This window comes from Oreochromis aureus, linkage group 1, assembly GCF_013358895.1.
Source record: "Oreochromis aureus strain Israel breed Guangdong linkage group 1, ZZ_aureus, whole genome shotgun sequence".
NCBI classification, from domain to species: Eukaryota; Metazoa; Chordata; class Actinopteri; order Cichliformes; family Cichlidae; genus Oreochromis; species Oreochromis aureus.
Genome location: NC_052942.1, coordinates 2486723 through 2507746, shown reverse-complemented (window position 1 = coordinate 2507746; position 21024 = coordinate 2486723). Strand labels below are relative to the sequence as shown.

The 21024-nt window shown below is 42.0% G+C and overlaps 1 protein-coding gene across 4 annotated transcripts in view; it reads left to right on the top strand.

The window, feature by feature from the left end:
* The window catches only part of LOC116329712 (serine/threonine-protein kinase BRSK2), a 152060-nt gene that overhangs the window by 86525 nt on the left and 44511 nt on the right, over positions 1 to 21024 (top strand). For all 4 annotated transcript variants that reach the window (XM_039619175.1, XM_039619267.1, XM_039619220.1 and 1 more), the window contains exons 3-5: positions 10411 to 10496; positions 14913 to 15053; positions 18329 to 18445. In XM_039619175.1, coding sequence (XP_039475109.1) covers positions 10411 to 10496; positions 14913 to 15053; positions 18329 to 18445 — 344 coding nt within the window. The remainder of the gene's footprint in view (positions 1 to 10410; positions 10497 to 14912; positions 15054 to 18328; positions 18446 to 21024) is intronic.

Below are 21024 nucleotides of genomic sequence, written 5' to 3'. Positions count from 1 at the left end.
TCCAAACACGCTAAACGTCACAAAACTCGCTCTCTCTCTTTTTCTGCTCTCTCTCTCTCTCGCTGTCACTCCTCAAACTTCCCCCTCTTCCTAAACAACCAAATGTCATGTTGCCATATCATTTTTGATTGGTTGACATGGTGCATTTTTCCACCAAAACGAAAGGGGTGGGTTTTGTTTTGTTTTTTTATTTTCTGGTCATAAACAGAGAGTGCTTGCTGGCGCTGTCCTTCGACAGTAAACGTGACGAAACAATTCAGTAAAAAACACGCGTATATATTGTTTATCATGACTCTGGTTTTACGTGGCCTATCAACACAATTTAAAAATTGTATATATCACCTTGTTACTTTGTCATCTTGAAGTGGTCATGTGATTGGCTTCCTCAGTCAACGCGCAGCGCCCAGATTACTTACGTAGACAGCTACTTCCGTGCAACTGATATAAGATGCGGTAAGCTGAAAACAGCTTCAACCGTCTGTTTGTTGAAAAATAGTAACGCGACCGTACCGCATTTTCTTATTAGTAACGGTAATGGCGTTGTAACGATAGGATTAGTAATACTCATTACTGAAAAAAGTAACGCCGTTAGTAACGCCGTTACTTGTAATGCTGTTATTCCTGTCACTGTCTGGTTCCACCTGATTAGTACTCTAAGCAACCAGAGTGAGTAACAGGCAGAACAATTACATTGTCTTCCACTAGAGGGCAGTACAACTACCTGCTCTAATTCAATGGGTTGCCAACTTCCAGTAAAAGAGAGGAAGACAAAGTTACATAATAGTCATGCTGTAAGACGATGCAGCGCGCAACAGCAATAGATAAATATTTGAAAAGAAGAAGTGTTCAGTCTGACCTGGTCCTGGAGAAAACTCCGACCCAGATGAAGCCCCTAGCTTGAGCAGTGGTCAGAAGAAAGCAAAAAAAGCTATACTGGGGACAAATCGATCCAGTTCAGCTATACCTGATGTATGGGGGAAATGATTAATATGCTTTTTGTGACGTTTTTGTTTGGTGGTGTGCGATTTTTGTAATGTGAAATACGTGCCGTGGCTCCAAAAGGTTGGGAAACACTGCACTATAGAGTGTTGGGCTCTCAGTCCACCCTTCAGGAAGTCTGTTTTTGATGGTTTGGTCAAAGACATTCACACCAGTAGCCGGCTGGAGCTGTGGGGCTCTGGCAGTACTCCTCCTGTTCCTCCTTGTACAAAGGAGCGGATACTGATCATGCTGATGGGTTATAAGTCCAGCTCTTGTAGTGTAACTGCCTGTCTCCTGAAATCTTCTCCCTGCTCTTGAGACCCTGCTGGAAGGCAACAGCACACCTTCTGGCTTTGGCACGTTGCAGCATTTTGGAGTCGTTGGACTACCTGTGCAACCTCTGAAGGGTCAAGGTATGACCTCGTGGTAGCAGTGGTACCACTGATCCTAGCCAAACGAAAAACTATTCAAAAAAACAGATAGGATGATGGGAGACCAGCGCACCAGGGAAAGATGGTTGTCTCATTGTGAGTCCTCCAGTGCACCTGTTAATAACTCCATTAACACCAAAGCAGCTAAGATGGATCAACAACTCCCTCTGCAGCTTAACTGACCAGATCACATGTCAGTATCTCAGATCAATATCTGAGAAGTTCATTTGACTCTATGCTGATTAAACTTGTTTCTTGTATTTTTTTAAGTGTATATAAATTGAATGAACCAATTCAAATAGTCATAAGTTGCTACGTTGTAAAGGTGAGGTGTTTGAAGGCACATTAACATTACTGTCACCTGTTTACATATTTAACAGTCACATGACGTTGCTGTCATGTTTGTCCATGAGATTATGCTGTTGTCTCTGGGAGCTGAAGCATGGGGAAGAAATAGAAAAAGTTTACTGACATTGTAAATTAATAAAATATGATTCATTTGTTTTGAACAACTTCTATCTCTATTGCCCAATGCATTTGCTACACTGAAACAATTGTATTTGGGGGGAAAAGCATAATCGAACTACCCGAAAATGCAACTTTCATGAATGTGTTGTTCAATTCATTGCAACAATGTAGCAATGACACTTTAGAATCATGTTGTTTTGGTGACATTTGAATCAGTTCATTACAGCTAATTCTGTTTTATCCATTTAGTCCATCGCCTTTTCTCTTGTCCAGCTAGTATCCAACAATGGTAGCATACAACTTAGAAATTTTTACCAAGTGCTTTTTCTGTCTCTGCTTCCTGTGTTGACTCTTGTCCTGTGGGAGCACTCGTGTTGTAAGCGTGAAAACACAGAAACAGCATGTGGACAGGGAGGGTGATTGTCTGTGTGTGTGTTTGATTGGTAAATGGTAAATGGCCTGTATTTGTATAGCGCTTTTACTAGCCCCGCCTAAGGACCCCAAAGCGCTTTACATACCCAGTCATCCACCCATTCACACACACATTCACACACTGGTGGAGGCAAGCTACATTTGTAGCCACAGCTGCCCTGGGGCAGACTGACAGATTAAATCTCTTTTTCCACTGAAGTGCAGTGGATCGTTGGCTAACCTCCTCAGAGGTTGAGTTGGGCCTCCTCATGCCTGACCGGACTCATTTCATCTTCTCAACGTCTGGTTGGTTGTGTTAATGGTGTCAATACTGTCTTAAAGTGTGTTTATTCTGCACACAGCCACTGTTGCATGGGTGTATGTGTGTGTGTGTCTTAGGCTTGTTTTACAGTACTTGTGGGGTCTGAAAAGTCAGTGGCTCACCTTTTGCATTGGGACCAAAATGCCCCCCTCCCCCCGAAATTAAAAGGAAAACAAAAAAGGGGGGAAAAAAGGATGTTTGAGGGCTTTTGGGTATGTTTTATATGAAGACGATGATTGTAATTATTCTTTATTCACTATTATTTCTTCAGTCTGTGAGAAGGCTAACTGGGCCTTTCTTGAACAGTTTTGATGGTTTTTTTAGTTTTTTTTATGTAAGGCCATAAACCTTATTCTGCCCGTATGTCACCTAAAAATCCGGTCAAGCCCAACCCAACATTTGCAAAGGGAACTGAAAACTTCACAGCTGAAAATGAGTGTCTGTCATTTCAGATGATATGATCCCGGACAAACTAAAGCACTTTTCACAACTCCTTATCAATCATGTCATTACTTTGATAGCTTGGATTTGGCTGTTATAGCTCTAACCACTGGTTCTCTCCCAAATAATGAAAATATTCTCTTTCATAGACAACACATTAATGCATTTCTAAATGTCACCATTGTGCACAAGGTGTCTTTTTGTCTTTCTGTGTCAGTGCCTTGATGGACTAGGCATAGTAATGCTGGGTGTAAAGATATAAACCTATAATGTTCATGAATGAAGGTTAGAGTGGTGTCTGTGGAATAAGTGGGTGTAACAGATAGGAGACCCTGGTTTGTGTCCTACTTGAATTTTTGGGTTTCGCTTGGTTGGTGTGGGGCATTAAACAGTACTTATAGCATCTTTATATATAGAAAATATCATGGTTTCATTTGAAATACATTTATTTCATTGAAAATTCTGAATTGGAAGCATGTCATGCAACTCTGCCAAAGGACGCCTTGTGCACAACTGAAACACACCAAAGGGATTAAGCCTGAAAGAATATATTAATTGTTAGAAAACAAGGAAACTAAGTTTGCCCAACCTGGAGATGGTGCTGGCCAATGCAGGTGGTACAAAAAAAGTCAGCTTTAGGTAATATTGATGAAATGCTCATAAATTCATATCCCAATTTATGATTGTGTATGTCAGATTCCCCCCGTCTGTCTTTCAGAAATTTGAACTATAACAAAAATTGCATTTTAAGAAGTGAAGACTAAACATTCTGAAGTAAATTAGGCTCCTTTACTGTGATGGTGCTTTTGTACCTGCGCGACCTTTAGCCTGTCATCATTCGGAGTGACTGAACCTCTCGAGTGACACAGCAGCGATGGAGCGAACAGCAGATACGTGAAATTGTTCTGACTGTAGTCCTCCACGTAGGACAGCGTCGACCCTTTAACCGTGATTAACCACTGACCTTCATCCGCTCACTGTCACATCAGCCGACCGCGCTCCGCATGATTGTTGCTCATGTATTGTGATTGATGCTGCTGCACAGTGAGGAGGCTGTGAAGGCTGCTGGCTTCGTCTCACTTATCACGAAGACGTCTGCAGGGAAAAAACTGGGCACACCGCCTGATGGTTATCCAGCAGCTCCGGCAGCAGGATGGGAGACGCTCCCTGGTGCCGGAGCTGACTTTATTGCCTTTCTTCTGTTATTCTTTACCTCTTTTCAGTTCTTTCTTTCCCTTTATTTCCTGTCCTGTCTAAGTTTTAGCCAATATTTCTTTAATTTTACTCTTCTTTTCTTTCCTCCTCCATTCCGATCTTTTCCCACTTCCTTTCCATTTCTTCTGCATTCTTTCCCTTTTGTCTTGTTACTTATGTTACATGTTTTTCCTTTTCTTCACATTAGATATATTTGTGACATATTTGTATCACCACTCTTTCCATGCTCTTCTCCAGTTTTGTGCTTCTCTCTTTCCTTCTTACATCTTTGTTGTATTAGATTGGCACAAAGCTGTTCTGCCTGTCGTTTTTATGGAATACATCTGCATTGCTTCATAAACTGCCTCATTGTTTTGTCTCTTCTGTTGGTTCACACATAAAAGTAAGCATCAGGACTAGTGGTTTGATTGAGGGATTGTGATTGGATACTGGAGTGGACTGGGCTTTTCTCTCTTCCAAGATCACTGAGACATCATAGCAACAGATGGCGGTTTGATTACCGAGTAGATGTTCCAATCTATTGCCACTTGTGCCCCTCAGCCCTGTATCATGTTTCAGTTAAATAGAGATTTGGAAGCAGCGTCAGTGCTGATAATTTATTATGAGTATCTATCATGCGTGGAGGCGTCAACTGGAGGAGGAAGTTGGCATCAGTCAGGAGCTCTGAGCCCCTAATGAAGCATGACACCTGGCATGTGACAAGAACTGGTAAAATTAGGCTCCAGTGGGCATCACCATAACACTCAGACTGAGTTTTGACATGATTGTATTCAGGCTGCATTCTGAAATCTTTGTACACTTTACACTTATAATCACCTGTGGACCACAACACACTGTCTACTGTCAGCCAATAAAGTTGCACAGTTTAGTGTGGACGTCAGAATCATAAAACCTGTTATATGGATTCACTTGGTGCAACACATAAGTATCGGATATCGTGCCCCCGCGTGTCCTGGCTGAAGAAAACTCTGTTCATGCCTTTTAGACAGATGACCTGCGATGACATGTGCACGGCCCGTCATCATAGTCATCACTTACCTTATAGCCTGATCAATGGGCTTTGATCAGTGGTTATGACAATTTGCATATTTATTATCAAGGAACTGACCTCACAGCCCATCAGTTCATTCAGAAGCCATACCACCCTGAGCACATCCAATCTCATCTGAGATCCAAGTGCCAATCTATTCCTGGGAAAAATAAGGAACTCTGAGTTGCTCCTGATGCATTCAGACTGCAAGTGTGTGTAACTATTGCTTAACCACAGATAAAAGGGCTGCATGATTGTGATTGGGTGAATGACAATTGCAGCAGAAAGCACTTTGAGGGCTCAGTAGTATGTAGTATGAACCTCTCAAGATTCTAAATAAGGAAGCAGTTGGGCTACCAGAAAAAATGTGGTCGGTGCGCAAGTAATATTTTTCTACTGTTGGATCTATATGATGTCATTGAGAGCGCAGACACCTCTGACCACAGAAGCCCAGCCCATCTGTTCATCAAACCTTCTGCTTATGAGAAACAGCCAAGACAAATAAAGTTGGCTCAAAGAGTAGCCTTAAAGAAGGAGGAGCTAAAGCCACTTGTTTAGCAAGTGGATGAACTGTCAGCCTGCATCAAGGCCCAGTGTGTGATAAACAGCGACTATTTTTGAACGATGAGTCATGGAAAGCTCAGGTCCCAGAATAAAAATCCAGAGCTGAAATGAGCATAAGAGGCTGTTAGAAATACCAACAGCAATATATTTTTAAATTCTGTCTTTCAGATAAAGATAAGGCTCGAAAACGACTTTGAATGGGTTCAGCTTAGAGATACTCCATCTCTGACTGACAGTGTCCAAGATATGAATGTATTCTAAAGCTATAATGGCTTTACATTAATGCATCATTAATGTTAATTCAATTTAAAGCTGACACTTCTGTGTATCTTAAAGGCTGCATTATGCATGCTCTAACTTGATAATAGCTGATATGCTAATGCCTTTTTGATGACACTGAGCAAATAGAGAGGATGAGGCTAAGTTAATTAAGTTGAGCGGAGACGGTGGTTGAAGGATAGACGAGTCTCCGACGTGATCACAGTAACAGTGTTTCACCTGTGCTGCTGCTCGCTTTTACTCCCACTCCCAGCCTTCTCTACATGCCTTCACACTTTATTACCGCACATTAAAAAACCATATGGGTCGTAATCGAGCTTAATAAATGTCAGCATCGTAGCTCGCACGGGGACGGCCGGGGTTCAACGTCTGTTTGTCTTGTACATGAGTTTAATTAGCCTCTGCCATGCTACAGTGTGTGCCCGATTGTGTGAGAGATGAAAATGAGGCTAATTAGATGTGATAGCAGGAGGCCCGGCTGATGTGCTGCACCTGCAGCCATCCTGCTTTGAGAGCGCTTGTTCACGTCAAGGTGGGAACATGCACACCTCGTTACCTAAAGCGTGCTGACCATAGATTGAATTGCCATAATGTTAAAAATACTGACCGGTGAAAGGTATAACACCATGACGTGTACCTCCTACCTGAACATTGTTGCAAACTAAGCACAACGGTGGCATTTACACTGTCCTGTGGGAAAGTGCAACTAGATTGAGGAACAACAAAGAGTTCACAGCATTGGCCTCTCAACACATCAGATAGCAATCCAAACAATCATCATGTGCCAGGACAAGCCTGATCCACTGGGACCTCACTCCGTATCCCTGACAGCTGAAAGGATCTGATGGAGAATCTGCCAGAACAAGTTCCCGGGAGAACCCCAGAGCTCCTGGGTTCATTCACGCTCCAACTGGTCAGAGCTGTTATGAGAGGGACACAATATTGAATCCTGGTAGTTTTAATGGCTGATTGTTGCACAGACAAATCGATGAGATGATGACAACAAAAAATTTGAAGTGAGGTTAGGGTTAACTGCCACCAACGTTAACAGGATGCTTACATTAGAGCTGCTTATTAGGGAGGGGATAGAGAGAGGATAGGCTAACATATGAAACAGGGAATGACCGCCGTGTGATGCATTTATTTCAACAAAGTAACTGTATTCTAATTATAACTTATTTAAGCAGTAACTGTAACAGAATACAGTTACTCATATTTTGTATTTTAAATACGTAACGTTGGTACATGTACTCCATTACTCCCCAACACTGCCCGCAGGCAAGATTTTTGAGCGTTGGCATTGCAAATTGCATATTTTCCACACAATTCCTAAACTTCCAACTCTATTACCAGTGTTGACAACGCAGGCAGCTTTAGATATGACTAAAGTAAGATTTGTTTTTCATTTTCTTTCTTTCTGTTTTTTAAAAAATTGGAAATGCAAATAAATGTAGAAAACTTGATTGCATTTTATATTATCTTCCACAGACCGTGTGACCATTGTGAGGAAAAGTTTTTACATTTAACACTTCATTCATAAAGAGACCAGAACGTTGTCCAGCGGGAAAAAGAACCCTTTTTCTCTCATTTCTTAACTTTGTTATCTGAGTGCATTTGATAGCCAGCCTGTTGTGCCGCCTTTTTTACCCTCACACTGTAAAGCTCTGTACTGCAGGCCAATAGTAACTGCTTTACAGCTGATTTTAACTTATCATGTCAGGATTTTTCATTGTTACTGTGACATGGATATTTCTCTTTACTAATATTGACCTCCAAATATGACTGACAGCAGCAGTAATTCTGAAAAGCCATTTAATTAAACTCATGGACAGTTTTTGTTTTGGAGAGCTGGTCTCACTTGAGTTTGCTTCAGAGGGCTTTATTTGCATTTGTGCAAAAAAAGAAAAAGGTTAATAATTATTTTTAGTTTGCTTTGAGGGCTGAGAGAGACCGAGCATAAAACACACGGAGTACACATACTGTGTACATCCTTGGCCTCTTTTACTGCTTCCCGTTTCTACCTCGACCACACACACACACACACACACACACACACGTTTCAGGGGTGTCTGTTGAAACAGTGATGAATAGAGGGAGGGGAAAATTATTGATATTATTATTTTCTGTTAATGCAGCTCAAATTTCTTATATCAGAACGATTAAGATCAGATGATTTTTGCCTTGGCAGCCAACAGAGATGGATTTAACCCTGAAAAATTAACCCAATGAAAAAAAGAAATGTGTCGCCTTTTTCATCTTTTTCACCAGCTTTGGGAGAACAGTTGCAGGTTAACAAGAAGAAAAGGGAAACACTGGCGTGGTCTGGGAAACAAATACTCCAAAGATTAAAGGAAATTCTTTTATTATTTGTTTGCAGCAGCCAGCACAGCTCATGTGACCGAGCTTTGATAGAAACAGAATGTAATTTTCAGCCGTCCTCTGTCCTCTGCCTGCTCTCTCAGACCTGTCACATCACCCTAAGCAGGGACACCGGAGGATCACTCCCATCTCAGGCCAGCCTGTTGACACATAAAGAGCAGGAAGCGTGTCGTGAGGACAGAGTGAGTGATGACGGACTGATGGCATTTATGTGTTTTTACTGCTTAAAGCACAGTAGTGATGAGACTCTGCAATCAATAGATGTCAGTGGTGTAGTGTAGATCCCCACTGACATCAACACTCAAAACGGCAACAATCAAGCAGCCCCCCTTTAAGAAACCACTTGGTGACAGTGGGAAGGAAAAACTCCTTTTTAACAGGAATAACCAGGCTCGGGCAGGGATGGCCATCTGCCGCGACAGACGGGACGAGACAGCTGATCATCAGTTGTTGTACAGGTCAGGCGTCCACAGTGTAATCAAGTCAGAGTGTGACATATTACACGCTGAGATGTCTCACAGTTCAGTTCAGTTTTATTTATACAACAGCAGTCGCCTCAAGAAGGTAAGGAATACGTATCCGAGTATCAGTAATGGACTGATTGTAATCTGTGTGCCACGTGGACGTCCACATCAATGTGTAACTTTTATGTAATGAGTGTTTTTTGTGTATTTTTGTTGATCTTCTGTCTAAAACTGCAATAAATCAAACTATCTTTAAAAATGAGAGACTGTGATTTCTTTGTCCCCCTGCAGATCCAGCGTTCATCGTCCTCTGGTGGTTTTCCTCCTGTGTGATAAGCCTTGAATGTTTTTTACTTTCAGACTGGATTGTCTGACTCGACATCACTCTTGTTCCCCGTTTAGCGATCTATCCACAGGATTTACATTAGAGCTGCAGACATAAACGGCTCTGAGATGCTTCATAAGATATCAGACTGTGGGTGTCCACAGAGAAAATGGTGCTATACTTTACTTTGTGCAGCACAGAGGTCTAAACTCAGTTTACCCTCCGGGCTGCTGAGGTGCCAACTGGCAGTAAATCCTGAGCACAGCAGGCAGGTTAGCACTGAAACAGCTTTGGGCAACATCTGTACAACTACTGTATCATTTCATGACACTCACCTGCCGGCAACAATGATTTAAAGCTGATCTCTTCTCATATAATCTGCTGTTATATACCTTTCTGTGACACGCGTCTCTCTTAATATAGTTCTGTTTTGATGTTTTTTGGTGGGTTTTGTTTTTTTAAATATTAAAATATCACTCGAACAGAATGAAATGTAAATGCATTCATAGCGATGTGTGTGCATATATGTTTGGAATCAGGCAGACAGCTGACTCTGCATTCAGACTGCTTCATCACTTCCTGTGAATCGGTCAAATACTGGAATCCTTCATCTATCACGAAAACATGTTTTTGTTTTTGTCCGAACATTCGTCCATCTCCTCAAATCAGGAGACTCAAAAATGAAATGAGTCGTCGAGCGTTTTGCTGTTCAGATGTGTAATCACACACGGCTCGCTGCTGATCTGGATGCAGGATGAGTAATCCCTGCTCTGACAGTTCAAAATAAATATATATAGAAACATCCTCCAGTGTCTGAGATGTGCAGGTGCTCCGCCTCTTATGGCAGAGATGAAACAAAGTGTTTATCGCAGCTGTCGCAGAAATGTGTCTGTTTGTGTGGCCGTCTCTGTGACGCGCACGTTAACAGTCACCTCTGTGGTATCATGTCAGCTTTAAAGTTAGACAAATGTACAAGCTGAAAGTGTGTGAGAGACTTTTAGCCCTCATTATGAGCGAATGGTTGAGTGTTTTATTCAGAACATCAGGCTGTCTGCTTCCATCTTTTTGAATCGTTGCCTTTTTCTTGTGTTTGTCTTCAGGTGGAGCGGGAGATAGCTATTCTCAAACTCATAGAGCATCCTCACGTTTTAAAGCTGCACGACGTCTACGAAAATAAGAAATACCTGTGAGTATATCCCTCCCTCAGTGAACACTGTTCATACACAGTGTGTGAAAATACAGATTTATTTTTATTTATTGTTTAACAGAGTTAGGAGAGTTTGTAGGCTTTGAATGTAGCAGGTACTGCATTAAAGTGCTCGTCTAAATGTTAATGTCACCAGAGGAACTTTAGCTTAGAACTTTTTAACTCACGCTGCCAAAAGTTTAAAATAAAACTGACTAATGAGTGTGAAGTAGTCAGACTCGAACATCAAGGAACGTGATTGGGAAGCAGACTCAGGTTTCCAGAGGTGAGCAATTTATTTACAGTGAACTCCACTTTACGTGAAACGTAACAAAACTCAAAGTACATGGATGTGGTAACACAGCTCACCTCTCCTCCCTCATCTGAGTCTGGCAGAGGCCGTACCACTCACTTCAGCTGAGGGACTTAAAACTCTACACAGATGACTAAAAATGACAAAAACCTCCTCTCACTTCTGATTAGCACATTTACACAACTAAACAGCTCTATTTATGAAAAACAAGATTCAACAAATCCATTCAGACCTGGAAACAAACAAAAGGAAGCATTTCTGTGGTAGAAGAAACCCCTCCTCCTGGTTCAACCCGCTGATGTCATGTCTGACATCATCAGCACTTTAAAATGAGGAAATGTTAGGCGTGCCTTTCCCCACACCTGACCCGCATGAAGACTGAAAGAAAGAACAAAGTAAGTATGAACAAATGACTTAATCTGCAACATAATAAAATATAAAGAAACATTTGCAGAATGTTTGATTTGGCGGCAACAGAACGCTTACACAAGCAAACCCGGGACAGCAGGGCAGCAGTGTTACTTTGACAAATAGCAAATAATTACAGAGACACAATAATGTGCAAAAAAAGTCAACACATCTGGGACAACTCAGAACAACAACAGCACAAAGGCTTTCATCAGTCTGCTTAAACCTAAAGAAATTGAGTCTTTTGAGTGGATCCCATTCATCCAGAGTTGGCTTTACACTGTGACAAAATGGTTCAGTTAAGAGTTATAAAAATATAAAGTAATATAAAATGCTAATCTAGTAAGTAAACATGCTTTATTGTTAAAATGAATATAGTCATTATACACATTCATTTTCAAATTATAAATAAATTTATTCATTTTTTTTTTTTTTGTGGGCAGTATTTTTTAAACCAAGGCATTCACTTGTCCTCAACTTCAGGCCTCAAAGATGCTTCAGACACTGTGTCCATAAACAAGCCTGGAAACTGTTGCTGTTGTCTCTGAATCCACAGAGAACGCTGCTACACTCTTATATTAGGAGAATTGTAATTTTGCGATGGCTCTTTAACTGCTGACAAACAGCACTGATAAACCAAACACCGCGTCTAACTAACAGTCGACAGCACTGTACAACAGTATAACGTTTACACGAGCAGCAATTTGAGCTCTGGGATTTGATTAGAGCACGAAATGCTTCTTTGGTCCCCGTCACTTTAACCGGCCCCCTGCGACTCAAGCATTCGTGTACAGGTTTTATTGTATACATTAATCTCGTGCATGTGACGGCTGCGCTCCAGTGGCGTGGCTTAATATGTTGTTCAATAATTGATAAAGGTGCCGCTGTCAAATGGAGCGGGAATTTGTTTTCTTAATGTTGCAAGGACGGGGACGAATGGTCATCATGGATGCAAACAGTCTGAAATTCTCACACTCACAAATCACGCCCGAACGTGTTTCTAATTTAAATAGCTGTGATGGGTAAATGCTTGAGCAGATCCCTTAATCTGCTAATAAATCAGGCCCCGGGGAAGACGGGGCTGCAGGAGGAGCCGGCTCAGCCACGTCTCTGAGACGGATGAACACAGGAGATGGATAAAACCACAAACCCACATGGGTTGGGGATTTTCTCAGGGATTTATGTTGTGCATCAGTGTGGTGACTTCAACACATCACAGCTAAATACTCTTTAGTTTATGACCCAATTATTTCAATAATGCTTCTTTCGGTTTGAGGGGAAAATGAACCAGAGGATCTGTAGGGACTCGGATGGGAAGTACATTTAATGTAATGTTACATGATTGGAGGTTCTTTACTAACGTAACTGTGGGAGACCTTTTAGTTTTAGTCCAGTAAATTACACTGATTTCTGTTATTGTGTGCTTTACTATTTTATTGCAAAAATTGCAACGGCTGAAATTAAGATGTAATCGCAGGTTGTGTTACATTTCTAGGCAGCAATCAAACTGAAAGCGACTGACCACGAGAGGTCACTTTTCTCGAATTGTTTCTTCCTGCAGAAACATTCTGGCTAATCTGAGGCTTGCTCAATTGCCTCAAGTTTTCAACACATTACTGACCGTAGAATATTGTTTGTGAGAAACACGTGTCAGAAGTCAGATTTTTAATCTGGGAACATGCATCATCTAAACCCTGTCCACAGAGAAAACTCCCTGTCCTTTAAAAACAGTACTCTGCCTGTCTTCAGCCTCTACATCAGGGGTGTCCAACTCCTCCTGCAGGACCTTGAGGCCTGGTGTCCTGCAGGTGTTAGATGTGTCCTTGATCCATCACAGCTGATTTAAATGGCTAAATGACCTCCTCAACATGTCCTGAAGTTCTCCAGAGGCCTGGTAATGAACGAATCATTTGATTCAGGTGTGTTGACCCAGGGTGAGATCTAAAACCTGCAGGACACCGGCCCTCGAGGCCTGCAGTTGCCCACCCCTGCTCTACATTATTTCACCTGGACTGATTTAAGGCCAAGACTTCCTTGCAGCTGCACATGCAAACAACACGCAACTAATCATTCCTTTCATACTTCTATACATCTTCTTACTTTGTGCTCTGTATCGTCGTGCCTTGGAGTCACAACAAAAATTGGAAAGCAGGCCGATATTCGCACACGTTGCAGAGGACGGGGTTCAGACGCACCCTAAACCACTGGCTTGAGTTTTCCGTTCTCAAAGTGTTCGGTCATGAAGGCTAAAAGTCCCTCACACTTTCAGCTTCTACATTTGGCTCAGTGGCATGATATCACATGCACGTGGTACTGGTCACACAAACAGCCACATTTCTGCGATAGTAGTGATAAAGACTTGCAGCTGCAACACAATTTATTAACCGTCACTTCATCACTTCAGGATAAGGATCTTATCTTTTAGAGGGAAGCAGCAGAAAACAATGAATTCTTCTAGGAGACGGTTCTTTAAGAACCCCACGTTCTAGACACGTGGCCAAAGACTTCTTACTAATTTATGGCTGTGGGTTGTTTTGGCTTTGTTCCTTATATGTAGTCAGTGTTAGTGAGCTGTCAGGGCAGGTTAGTATATTAATTACAACAAAAACTGGCCATGTTAAAGGCTTCTTTAAAATATTATTAGAAAAAGATAATTGGGCTAAAAATGTGTTTATGGTGATCAAACTACATCTCAGTAGCCCTAAAAACTGGCTTTTGTTACAGTGTGGGAAACTCCATTATCAATCAGACATTAACTGTCCAAGTTCTCAGTCACCATCGGTGACAACTCCAACTCTACGTTTGGGGGAAATGAACTGAAAAACTGACTTTTTGTGCAATTTAATCCAGTTTTATTGATATGAACAGTCACCTCGAGGTGCTTTACCGTGTCCGTTAGAATGATTATTCTTTGTTTTCTAATTGCCAAGAGTTGGGAGAACAATTAAAAACATTTACATCTTCTAATAGGGTTAGAACTGCTGATGACATCACAGGGTTAAAATGCTAATGTATAATTGTAATACTAATGTACAGCGGTCCCTCGTTTATCGCGGGAGTTACGTTCTAAAAATAACCCGCGATAGGTGAAATCCGCGAAGTAGCCAACTTTATTTTTTATAATTATTATAGAGGTTTTAAGTAAAACTCCTCACTACACACTTTATACACTTTTCTCAGACAGGCGTGAACATTTTCACACTTTTCTCTCTTGTTTAAACTCTCAAAGTTCAAACCTTCGTAGAAAAATAAGTCCAGTATTATAGAATTAAACCAAAGGCTTCCGCAGGTGACGGCGTTTAGTCGACATTGTTGTTTGTTGGGGAGAAAACTTACAAACATACAGTACAGACCTTCAGAGTCACACTGCTGGGATCGAAGATTTATGGAAATTTGAAAAGCTGAACATATTCTGTACTGTACAGGAGACACGGCACGAGATTGATTGACAATGGACTACAGCCAATCAGGACGCAGAACACAACGCACTGTAAAAAATAAATAAATAAATAAAATAGAAAGCATGCAAAATTGCACAAAAAAAAATCTGCAAAACAGCGAAGCCGCGAAAGGTGAACCGCGATATAGCGAGGGACCGCTGTATGACTGCAGCAGTAAGCGTTCCTGGTTTTACTGCTATTGCAGGTTTCAGAGTTTTCCCGTCACATATATTTGGCCTCTGTCTTCTTTTGCAGATATCTGGTGCTAGAGCATGTGTCTGGTGGGGAGCTTTTTGACTACCTGGTGAAGAAAGGCCGGTTAACACCAAAAGAAGCCCGGAAGTTCTTCAGACAAATCATCTCCGCTCTGGACTTCTGCCACAGCCACTCCATATGGTTTGTCACTCAGAGACAAATATTGGGTTTCATCACTGTATTGAGGTTTTATCAGAGGGTTGGGTTTTAGCCAGGAGTGCTGAGGAGAAATGGACTTGTAGGAACTTTCCATGTAACTCTGTTCTACAGGGCAAACATCAGGGTGCAGAAAAATAGATGTACTACAACTTGCTGTGATAAATTATTTTCAAAATTACACCAGTGAGTCTCAAGCAGCTCCGCCCACACACAGCAAACGGACCAGGTGAGGCTAACAGGTGTTTTTACTAGGACACATAATCATTTATGACACAATGTCTGAAGAATATATCACAGCTCTGCTCCGAGCCATTATAAGTGCGACCGTGCACAATAAACTGATCCCGTTACCTTTGCTTAAACGATGGGGACCAGGTCTGCAACCACTCTCAGGAAGTTGCTGTCTTCAAAGTTACTTTGGTGTGTTAATGTCACCGCTGAAACTAGTGGATCTAAATCTTCACCTCCAAGTCCGTTCACATACAAGAAGAAGGGGAGTGAGTGGGTCAGCGCTCAGGGCACAGAGACTAAGTTGGCCTTAAACACACCATTTATTTCCATGGGAACACAGACACAACCAGAATTACAAATACAGTTTAAAATCCCCCCATACAATAAAAAGATCTCAATACGCTAAAAACCCTGCCGGCAGGAATAACTATACACTATCAAAACAAAAGCTAAACAAATGTTTCCCATAAGCTAAAATTCCCCCCACAGTCCCATAATCCCACAGTCCAGCCACACGCGGGCAAATGTTCCTTATCTGAAACAGAAGAGGAATTCCTCTTCCAGGATGGAAACCACGCCGGCCAGAAGACCAAGGAGGGGGCTCCTGTCGCTGACCTGTCTCCTGCTGACAGCGCGTCATCACACAGTCCCGCCCCACTCCACACCTGAACCCGGCCTCGCTGGTAGCACCACCAGATGCAGGCAGAGGGACACCCCTGCCCTGCTGTGGATTGCGGGCATCGCCTCCCACTGTCGCTGTTCCTGCCGTTGGGACTGGATTGCCGGGTTCCGCTGGCCGGTCCGTCGCCGAACAACTCGTGGCACCCCACAGTCAGGCAGCAGGTCCTTCGACACATATGCTGGCTTGCACGCGTTTTGTTTCCTCCTGCTCACTTTTCGTGCGTCTCTCTTTCCGTCTCAGCGCTCACTAACCCCCTTAACAGGTCAGTTTGGCGGCTGATAGGCCGTCTCGGGGAACGCCCCCACCTCACAATTGGCCGCTTAGTCCACAGTGGATTAAAAGAATATTGTGCAGCAACACTAAAACACACAATATAAATATGAAGATAAAACCATGCAATACAAATATCAATAACAAACATGCAATATAAATATCACAATAAAATCATGAAAATAAAATCAACACTATGTACCAACACACAGTCTGATCCAAAACAAAATATAAAAACACAATTTTCCACTGTGTGACATCAATACGGCAATAATATGACAGGCATCAGTCTGCTGTCAGTGTGACTGAATGAGGTCAACGTGGCCATTAAATGTAATCTGTTTGTATTAATACGCCAGTTAACGGTGATAAATCAGCAAAAATTTCAAGTCTGTGTCGGTTTCTTCAAATCTTTTGTCATCCTCACCCCACACAATCCACATTAAACCAAAATTCACATGAAGTACTCAATATCCAGTGTCCACCCAGAACATCACACCCATAAAAAATAGGATGGAAAATTAGACATTTCTCTGTAAATGGTTACAAAGTGGCTCCAGGGTGTGGTTACCCAACAGCCTTGCTTTTATATAGGAATATAACCAGAATAGTCTCGTATTGCAAAGACATGTTGCAGACGAGTTTTAAGGTCAGGCTGACTGCAGCGTGAGGGCAAGAATCTGTTTACCAAATGCAGTATTGTAAAACTGAGGCAGTCATAATGATAGTTAAGAGTTTATTGCCCCGCCCTGCTTCTGTGTGCACTAAACAGACTAATAAAGAGACTGATCAAAGAATTCTTACTGTAGTTTATATTCTAGGAATTGTATATGACGTTTCGTCGTTTCTACAAACACTGGAGCGTTTGCTCCATTCGGATGAGTGAAGAACAGGTTTCCTCCTGCAGCCTCTTTCCTCCTCAGCCGTAGCCGGGGGTGACTTTAGAGGCTGCAGCTCCTCTTGATCTCTTTTCATCTCTGAGACCACCTTTAGTTCCTCCACACATGACTGCAACACAAGAGCAATTGCACATCAAAGATGTTCTGCCTTTGACTCTCAGCTTTAGACATCAAGTGTTTGACTTTGAAGGAGCACATTTACTCTCCGCTCTGTGTTTTCTGTAAGAAAGACGCACAAAACTCGAGCTCTGCGTTTTATTTCCCTCGCTGGTTTTCAGTAAAACTGTGGACTCGTATTTGACTCTTTCAGTCGCTGATGAGTTGCAATCACCTTGTCTTGATTACAGAAATCATTAAAGGCCATTTCCCTGAGGAGGTCGGGACATGACTGCGACAACTGGCACAGCGCTGATGACCTTCTGTATTCACTACTTTGAGTCGAGCCTCGTAGGACAATTTAAAACTGCTAAACTGATCAGTGTGGAACAGATTCTTACAGTACATGATCTTGGTGTACTGTAGAGGCACCAGTGTTCACACTGGTGCCTCACAAAATGGGAAAAAGAATGTTACATTTTTAAAAGATGGACGTCTTCAGCACGCCATCACACATTATTCTCTGCAGCCCTGGTTTAAAAGCATGAAGCTGATCTTGCTGTCACCATCACCCCTGTCCTAAAGCATAGCAAGCTTCATCCTCCCATGTGACTTTAATCAGAACCATAATTTACTAAATTTGTAGACTCGACTCTCTATGTAACGTGTCGCTGAGGTCACAGAGCAAGTGCAGAGTCATTTTCTTTGTAAACATTACTTTGTAATGTCACCATTCCTGAAGGATCCTATGGACCTCAGCGTGCAGACAATAAGACCTTAAATAAAGGTTAGAAACCAGCCTGCGCTCCAGGTTGAATGATGTGTTTACTTGTTCTTTACTTGTCCTCAGACTGTTTAGCACCACCAGGGTTGCAGCTAAAATATAAGGCCCATGTGCATGCAGAGTCATGACTCCAGCTGGGCTCAGATTGTCTCACTTATTATTGCCTGCTGTGATGTTTGTCCTGTTGAACAGAGTCATATAACTAATTCAAGTCCCTTGAAAAGCCACCACCAAGAAAATATGTCACGAGTAGACTAATGTAAGGAACTGTCTGTGCTTTGCTGTTCTCTGGCAGCCACAGAGATTTGAAGCCCGAGAACTTGTTGTTAGATGAGAAGAACAACATCAGGATAGCAGACTTTGGCATGGCGTCTCTGCAGGTCGGGGACAGTCTGCTGGAGACCAGCTGCGGGTTCGTATTCAAGTTATTTGACTTGCAAGTTATACCAAGTGAATGTCTGACACGTTATGCTTTGAGTTCTTTATAACGAGCACCAAATGTGAACAATAGATGATGTTATTACTGTTCTAAATGTATTCCATGGTTATATAGTTATTACCATTATTTGCACATCTTGATTTGCATGACTTTAAATCCCTTTAACTCGCCAGTCTCTCCATTTACTTCTCAGCTTTAAAACCTGCTTTAGCTCTTTGTTTCTGACTCTCTCGAGAGACATAATGGTTCACAGTTTAATTTTTCCAGCATCATGTTAGAACCAGCAACAATCTTTTGTTTTGCTATAAATCAAAAACGTAATGAAAAATGATTGTTCCAGCAGTAGAAACCTTTCCTGGTTTTTGTTGTGTAGTGTTTGTGGGCTCTACAGGATATGTGCTGGTCAGCTGTAGGCCACGCAGCATTTCCCAGAGTCAGCCATGTGGAACGGCTAAAGTCTGGCTGCTCTGGCTCAGAAATGCTGCACAAAGCAGGAGGGAGACAAATCTCTGCAGTCCAAGTCCTCCAGTATACAAACATGTTGACAGTTTGACCCTGTGCTGGACATGTTGTGTCCTGGCTGTGTGTCAGAATCACCAATAAAACAAAATATGACGTGGAAATGTTGGCAAATCTGACATGTGATGTACCGATACATACCTTTCTTTGGGGCGTACCTTATAGTCTGATAGGATGGATACTGGAAATCTGCAATATAAGTGAACCAGTATAGGGCGTCCTTTACTTCTGGACCTAGTTTAGACTTCTGCATATGGATTTTTTTATCTGCATATTTTCAGTAATTTATGGCTGTTTGCTGGCATTCAGTGGAGCTGGCAGTACGCGTGCATCGATTGGATTCAGTCAGTGGGAGTGGGGCTTTCGAGTCACTAATAGTCTTCAAGCTCATGCTGACACTGTGTCCGTGTTGGGGTCTGTCAGATTACTCTTTCACTGAGCGATCCTTTAAATATCTCTCGTAAGTCAAAAGATTCTTTCACTTCATGTGACGTTAATGGAATTCATTAAATGAACAAGCTGCCTCCAGCAGGAAGGATGAAAATTAGCTCGGGTGTAATTAGATTGCAGTTAGTGTATTTTGACACGACTGTGTTTGAGTAGTTCCGATCGACTGGGTTTACATACATTATCATAATTAAGTATGTTGCGAGTGAAGATGGAGTGTGTGTTTACTCTGCGAGTTTAGATGGGATGCTGCTGGAAGAAGTCATGCTCTCTGCTTCGTTTATTCCATGATGAATCCGCACAGGGAAGCTCCAGAGTAGAGTTAGTTCTGCTGCATTTGTGCAATTATTAGATTTTTTTAGAATGCAGACATGAGAGGAAATACTGGAGAAATAACTTTTTTGTGAAAAATGACCATGTTTCAAAAAGCAGAAAGTGCAGTATTTAAACAGGAAGGCTAACGACAAAGGAAAACGAGCACGGAGCCCATATTTGGGCACCGTGCTCTGTCAGTACTTAACGCTCCCTTTGGCTCTATCACAGCTCGTAGCGCTCTTTCTGCAGCACTTCAGAGTCTTTCACTTTCTGGCATATTTTCGCCCATTGCTTCTGCAAGTGTCTGCTCCGACTGTGAGATTCTTTATCCATCTTGCCTGCACTGCTCTGTGAACACTCAGATTTTCAGTGATGTGGGTTGTGAACTGTGAGAAACATGGCAAAACTTTTGTGCCGCTTCAGGTCATATGTTGTGGATTTTGAAGTGCGTTTAGGATTATTGTTCTATTATAGAGGATTTTCTCTTTTAAATTGTCTTGCAAAGTCTGATAACCATCACAGCAGAGATGGTTGAATTCATTCTCCCTGGACCATCGTTCCACAGTCTGCAGCGAAAGCCTTGGTGTTCTTTTCATAAAGGTCTGCACACATTTCTTTGCTTATCGAGCTCACAGGATTTGTTCACTTGCATACAGTGCATCAGAAACACACGTGCAAGCTTCTGTTTCAAAATGTAGATATGTTGATGCAAGAAAGATCTTGCACTCCAGAGTCAGCTCTTCCAGAAGTTTCCTGCAGTCCAACGAGTGGTTTGGATATTTTACAAGCTGTTATTAGAAACTGAGGAAACTGCACTAGCGGCATAGTGATGCAGTGATGAGCAATGTAGCATCACTGCAAGTGATTCCTGGCTCAAACCTCTGGTTGGGGCGTTTGTGGAGAGGTTGCATGTTGTTGGTTTCCTCTTACAGTCCAAGGCCTTTCGCCCAGTGTCACCTGGGACAGGTTGCACCTCGTAAATACAAAGTTCAAAATGGATGGATCGAAGCTGACTTCTTCTTTGTGGGTATTGGTTATGCTAATTTTCAGAGTGCTATAAAGCTGTTTAGGGCCTCTGATACTTCAGAGTCCCAGTATCAGAGGTTTGAGACATACCTGCACTTGACAAATGTGCTCTTAAAGGTCTGGCACTATGATAAAAGACATAAAAGAAAGCCCATGTCGCTTTTTTAAAGACATTTTTTGTCTGTCTTTATGCTAACGTCTTACTACAACCTTTTTATAAGTTTGTATAACTTTTGTTTAACATT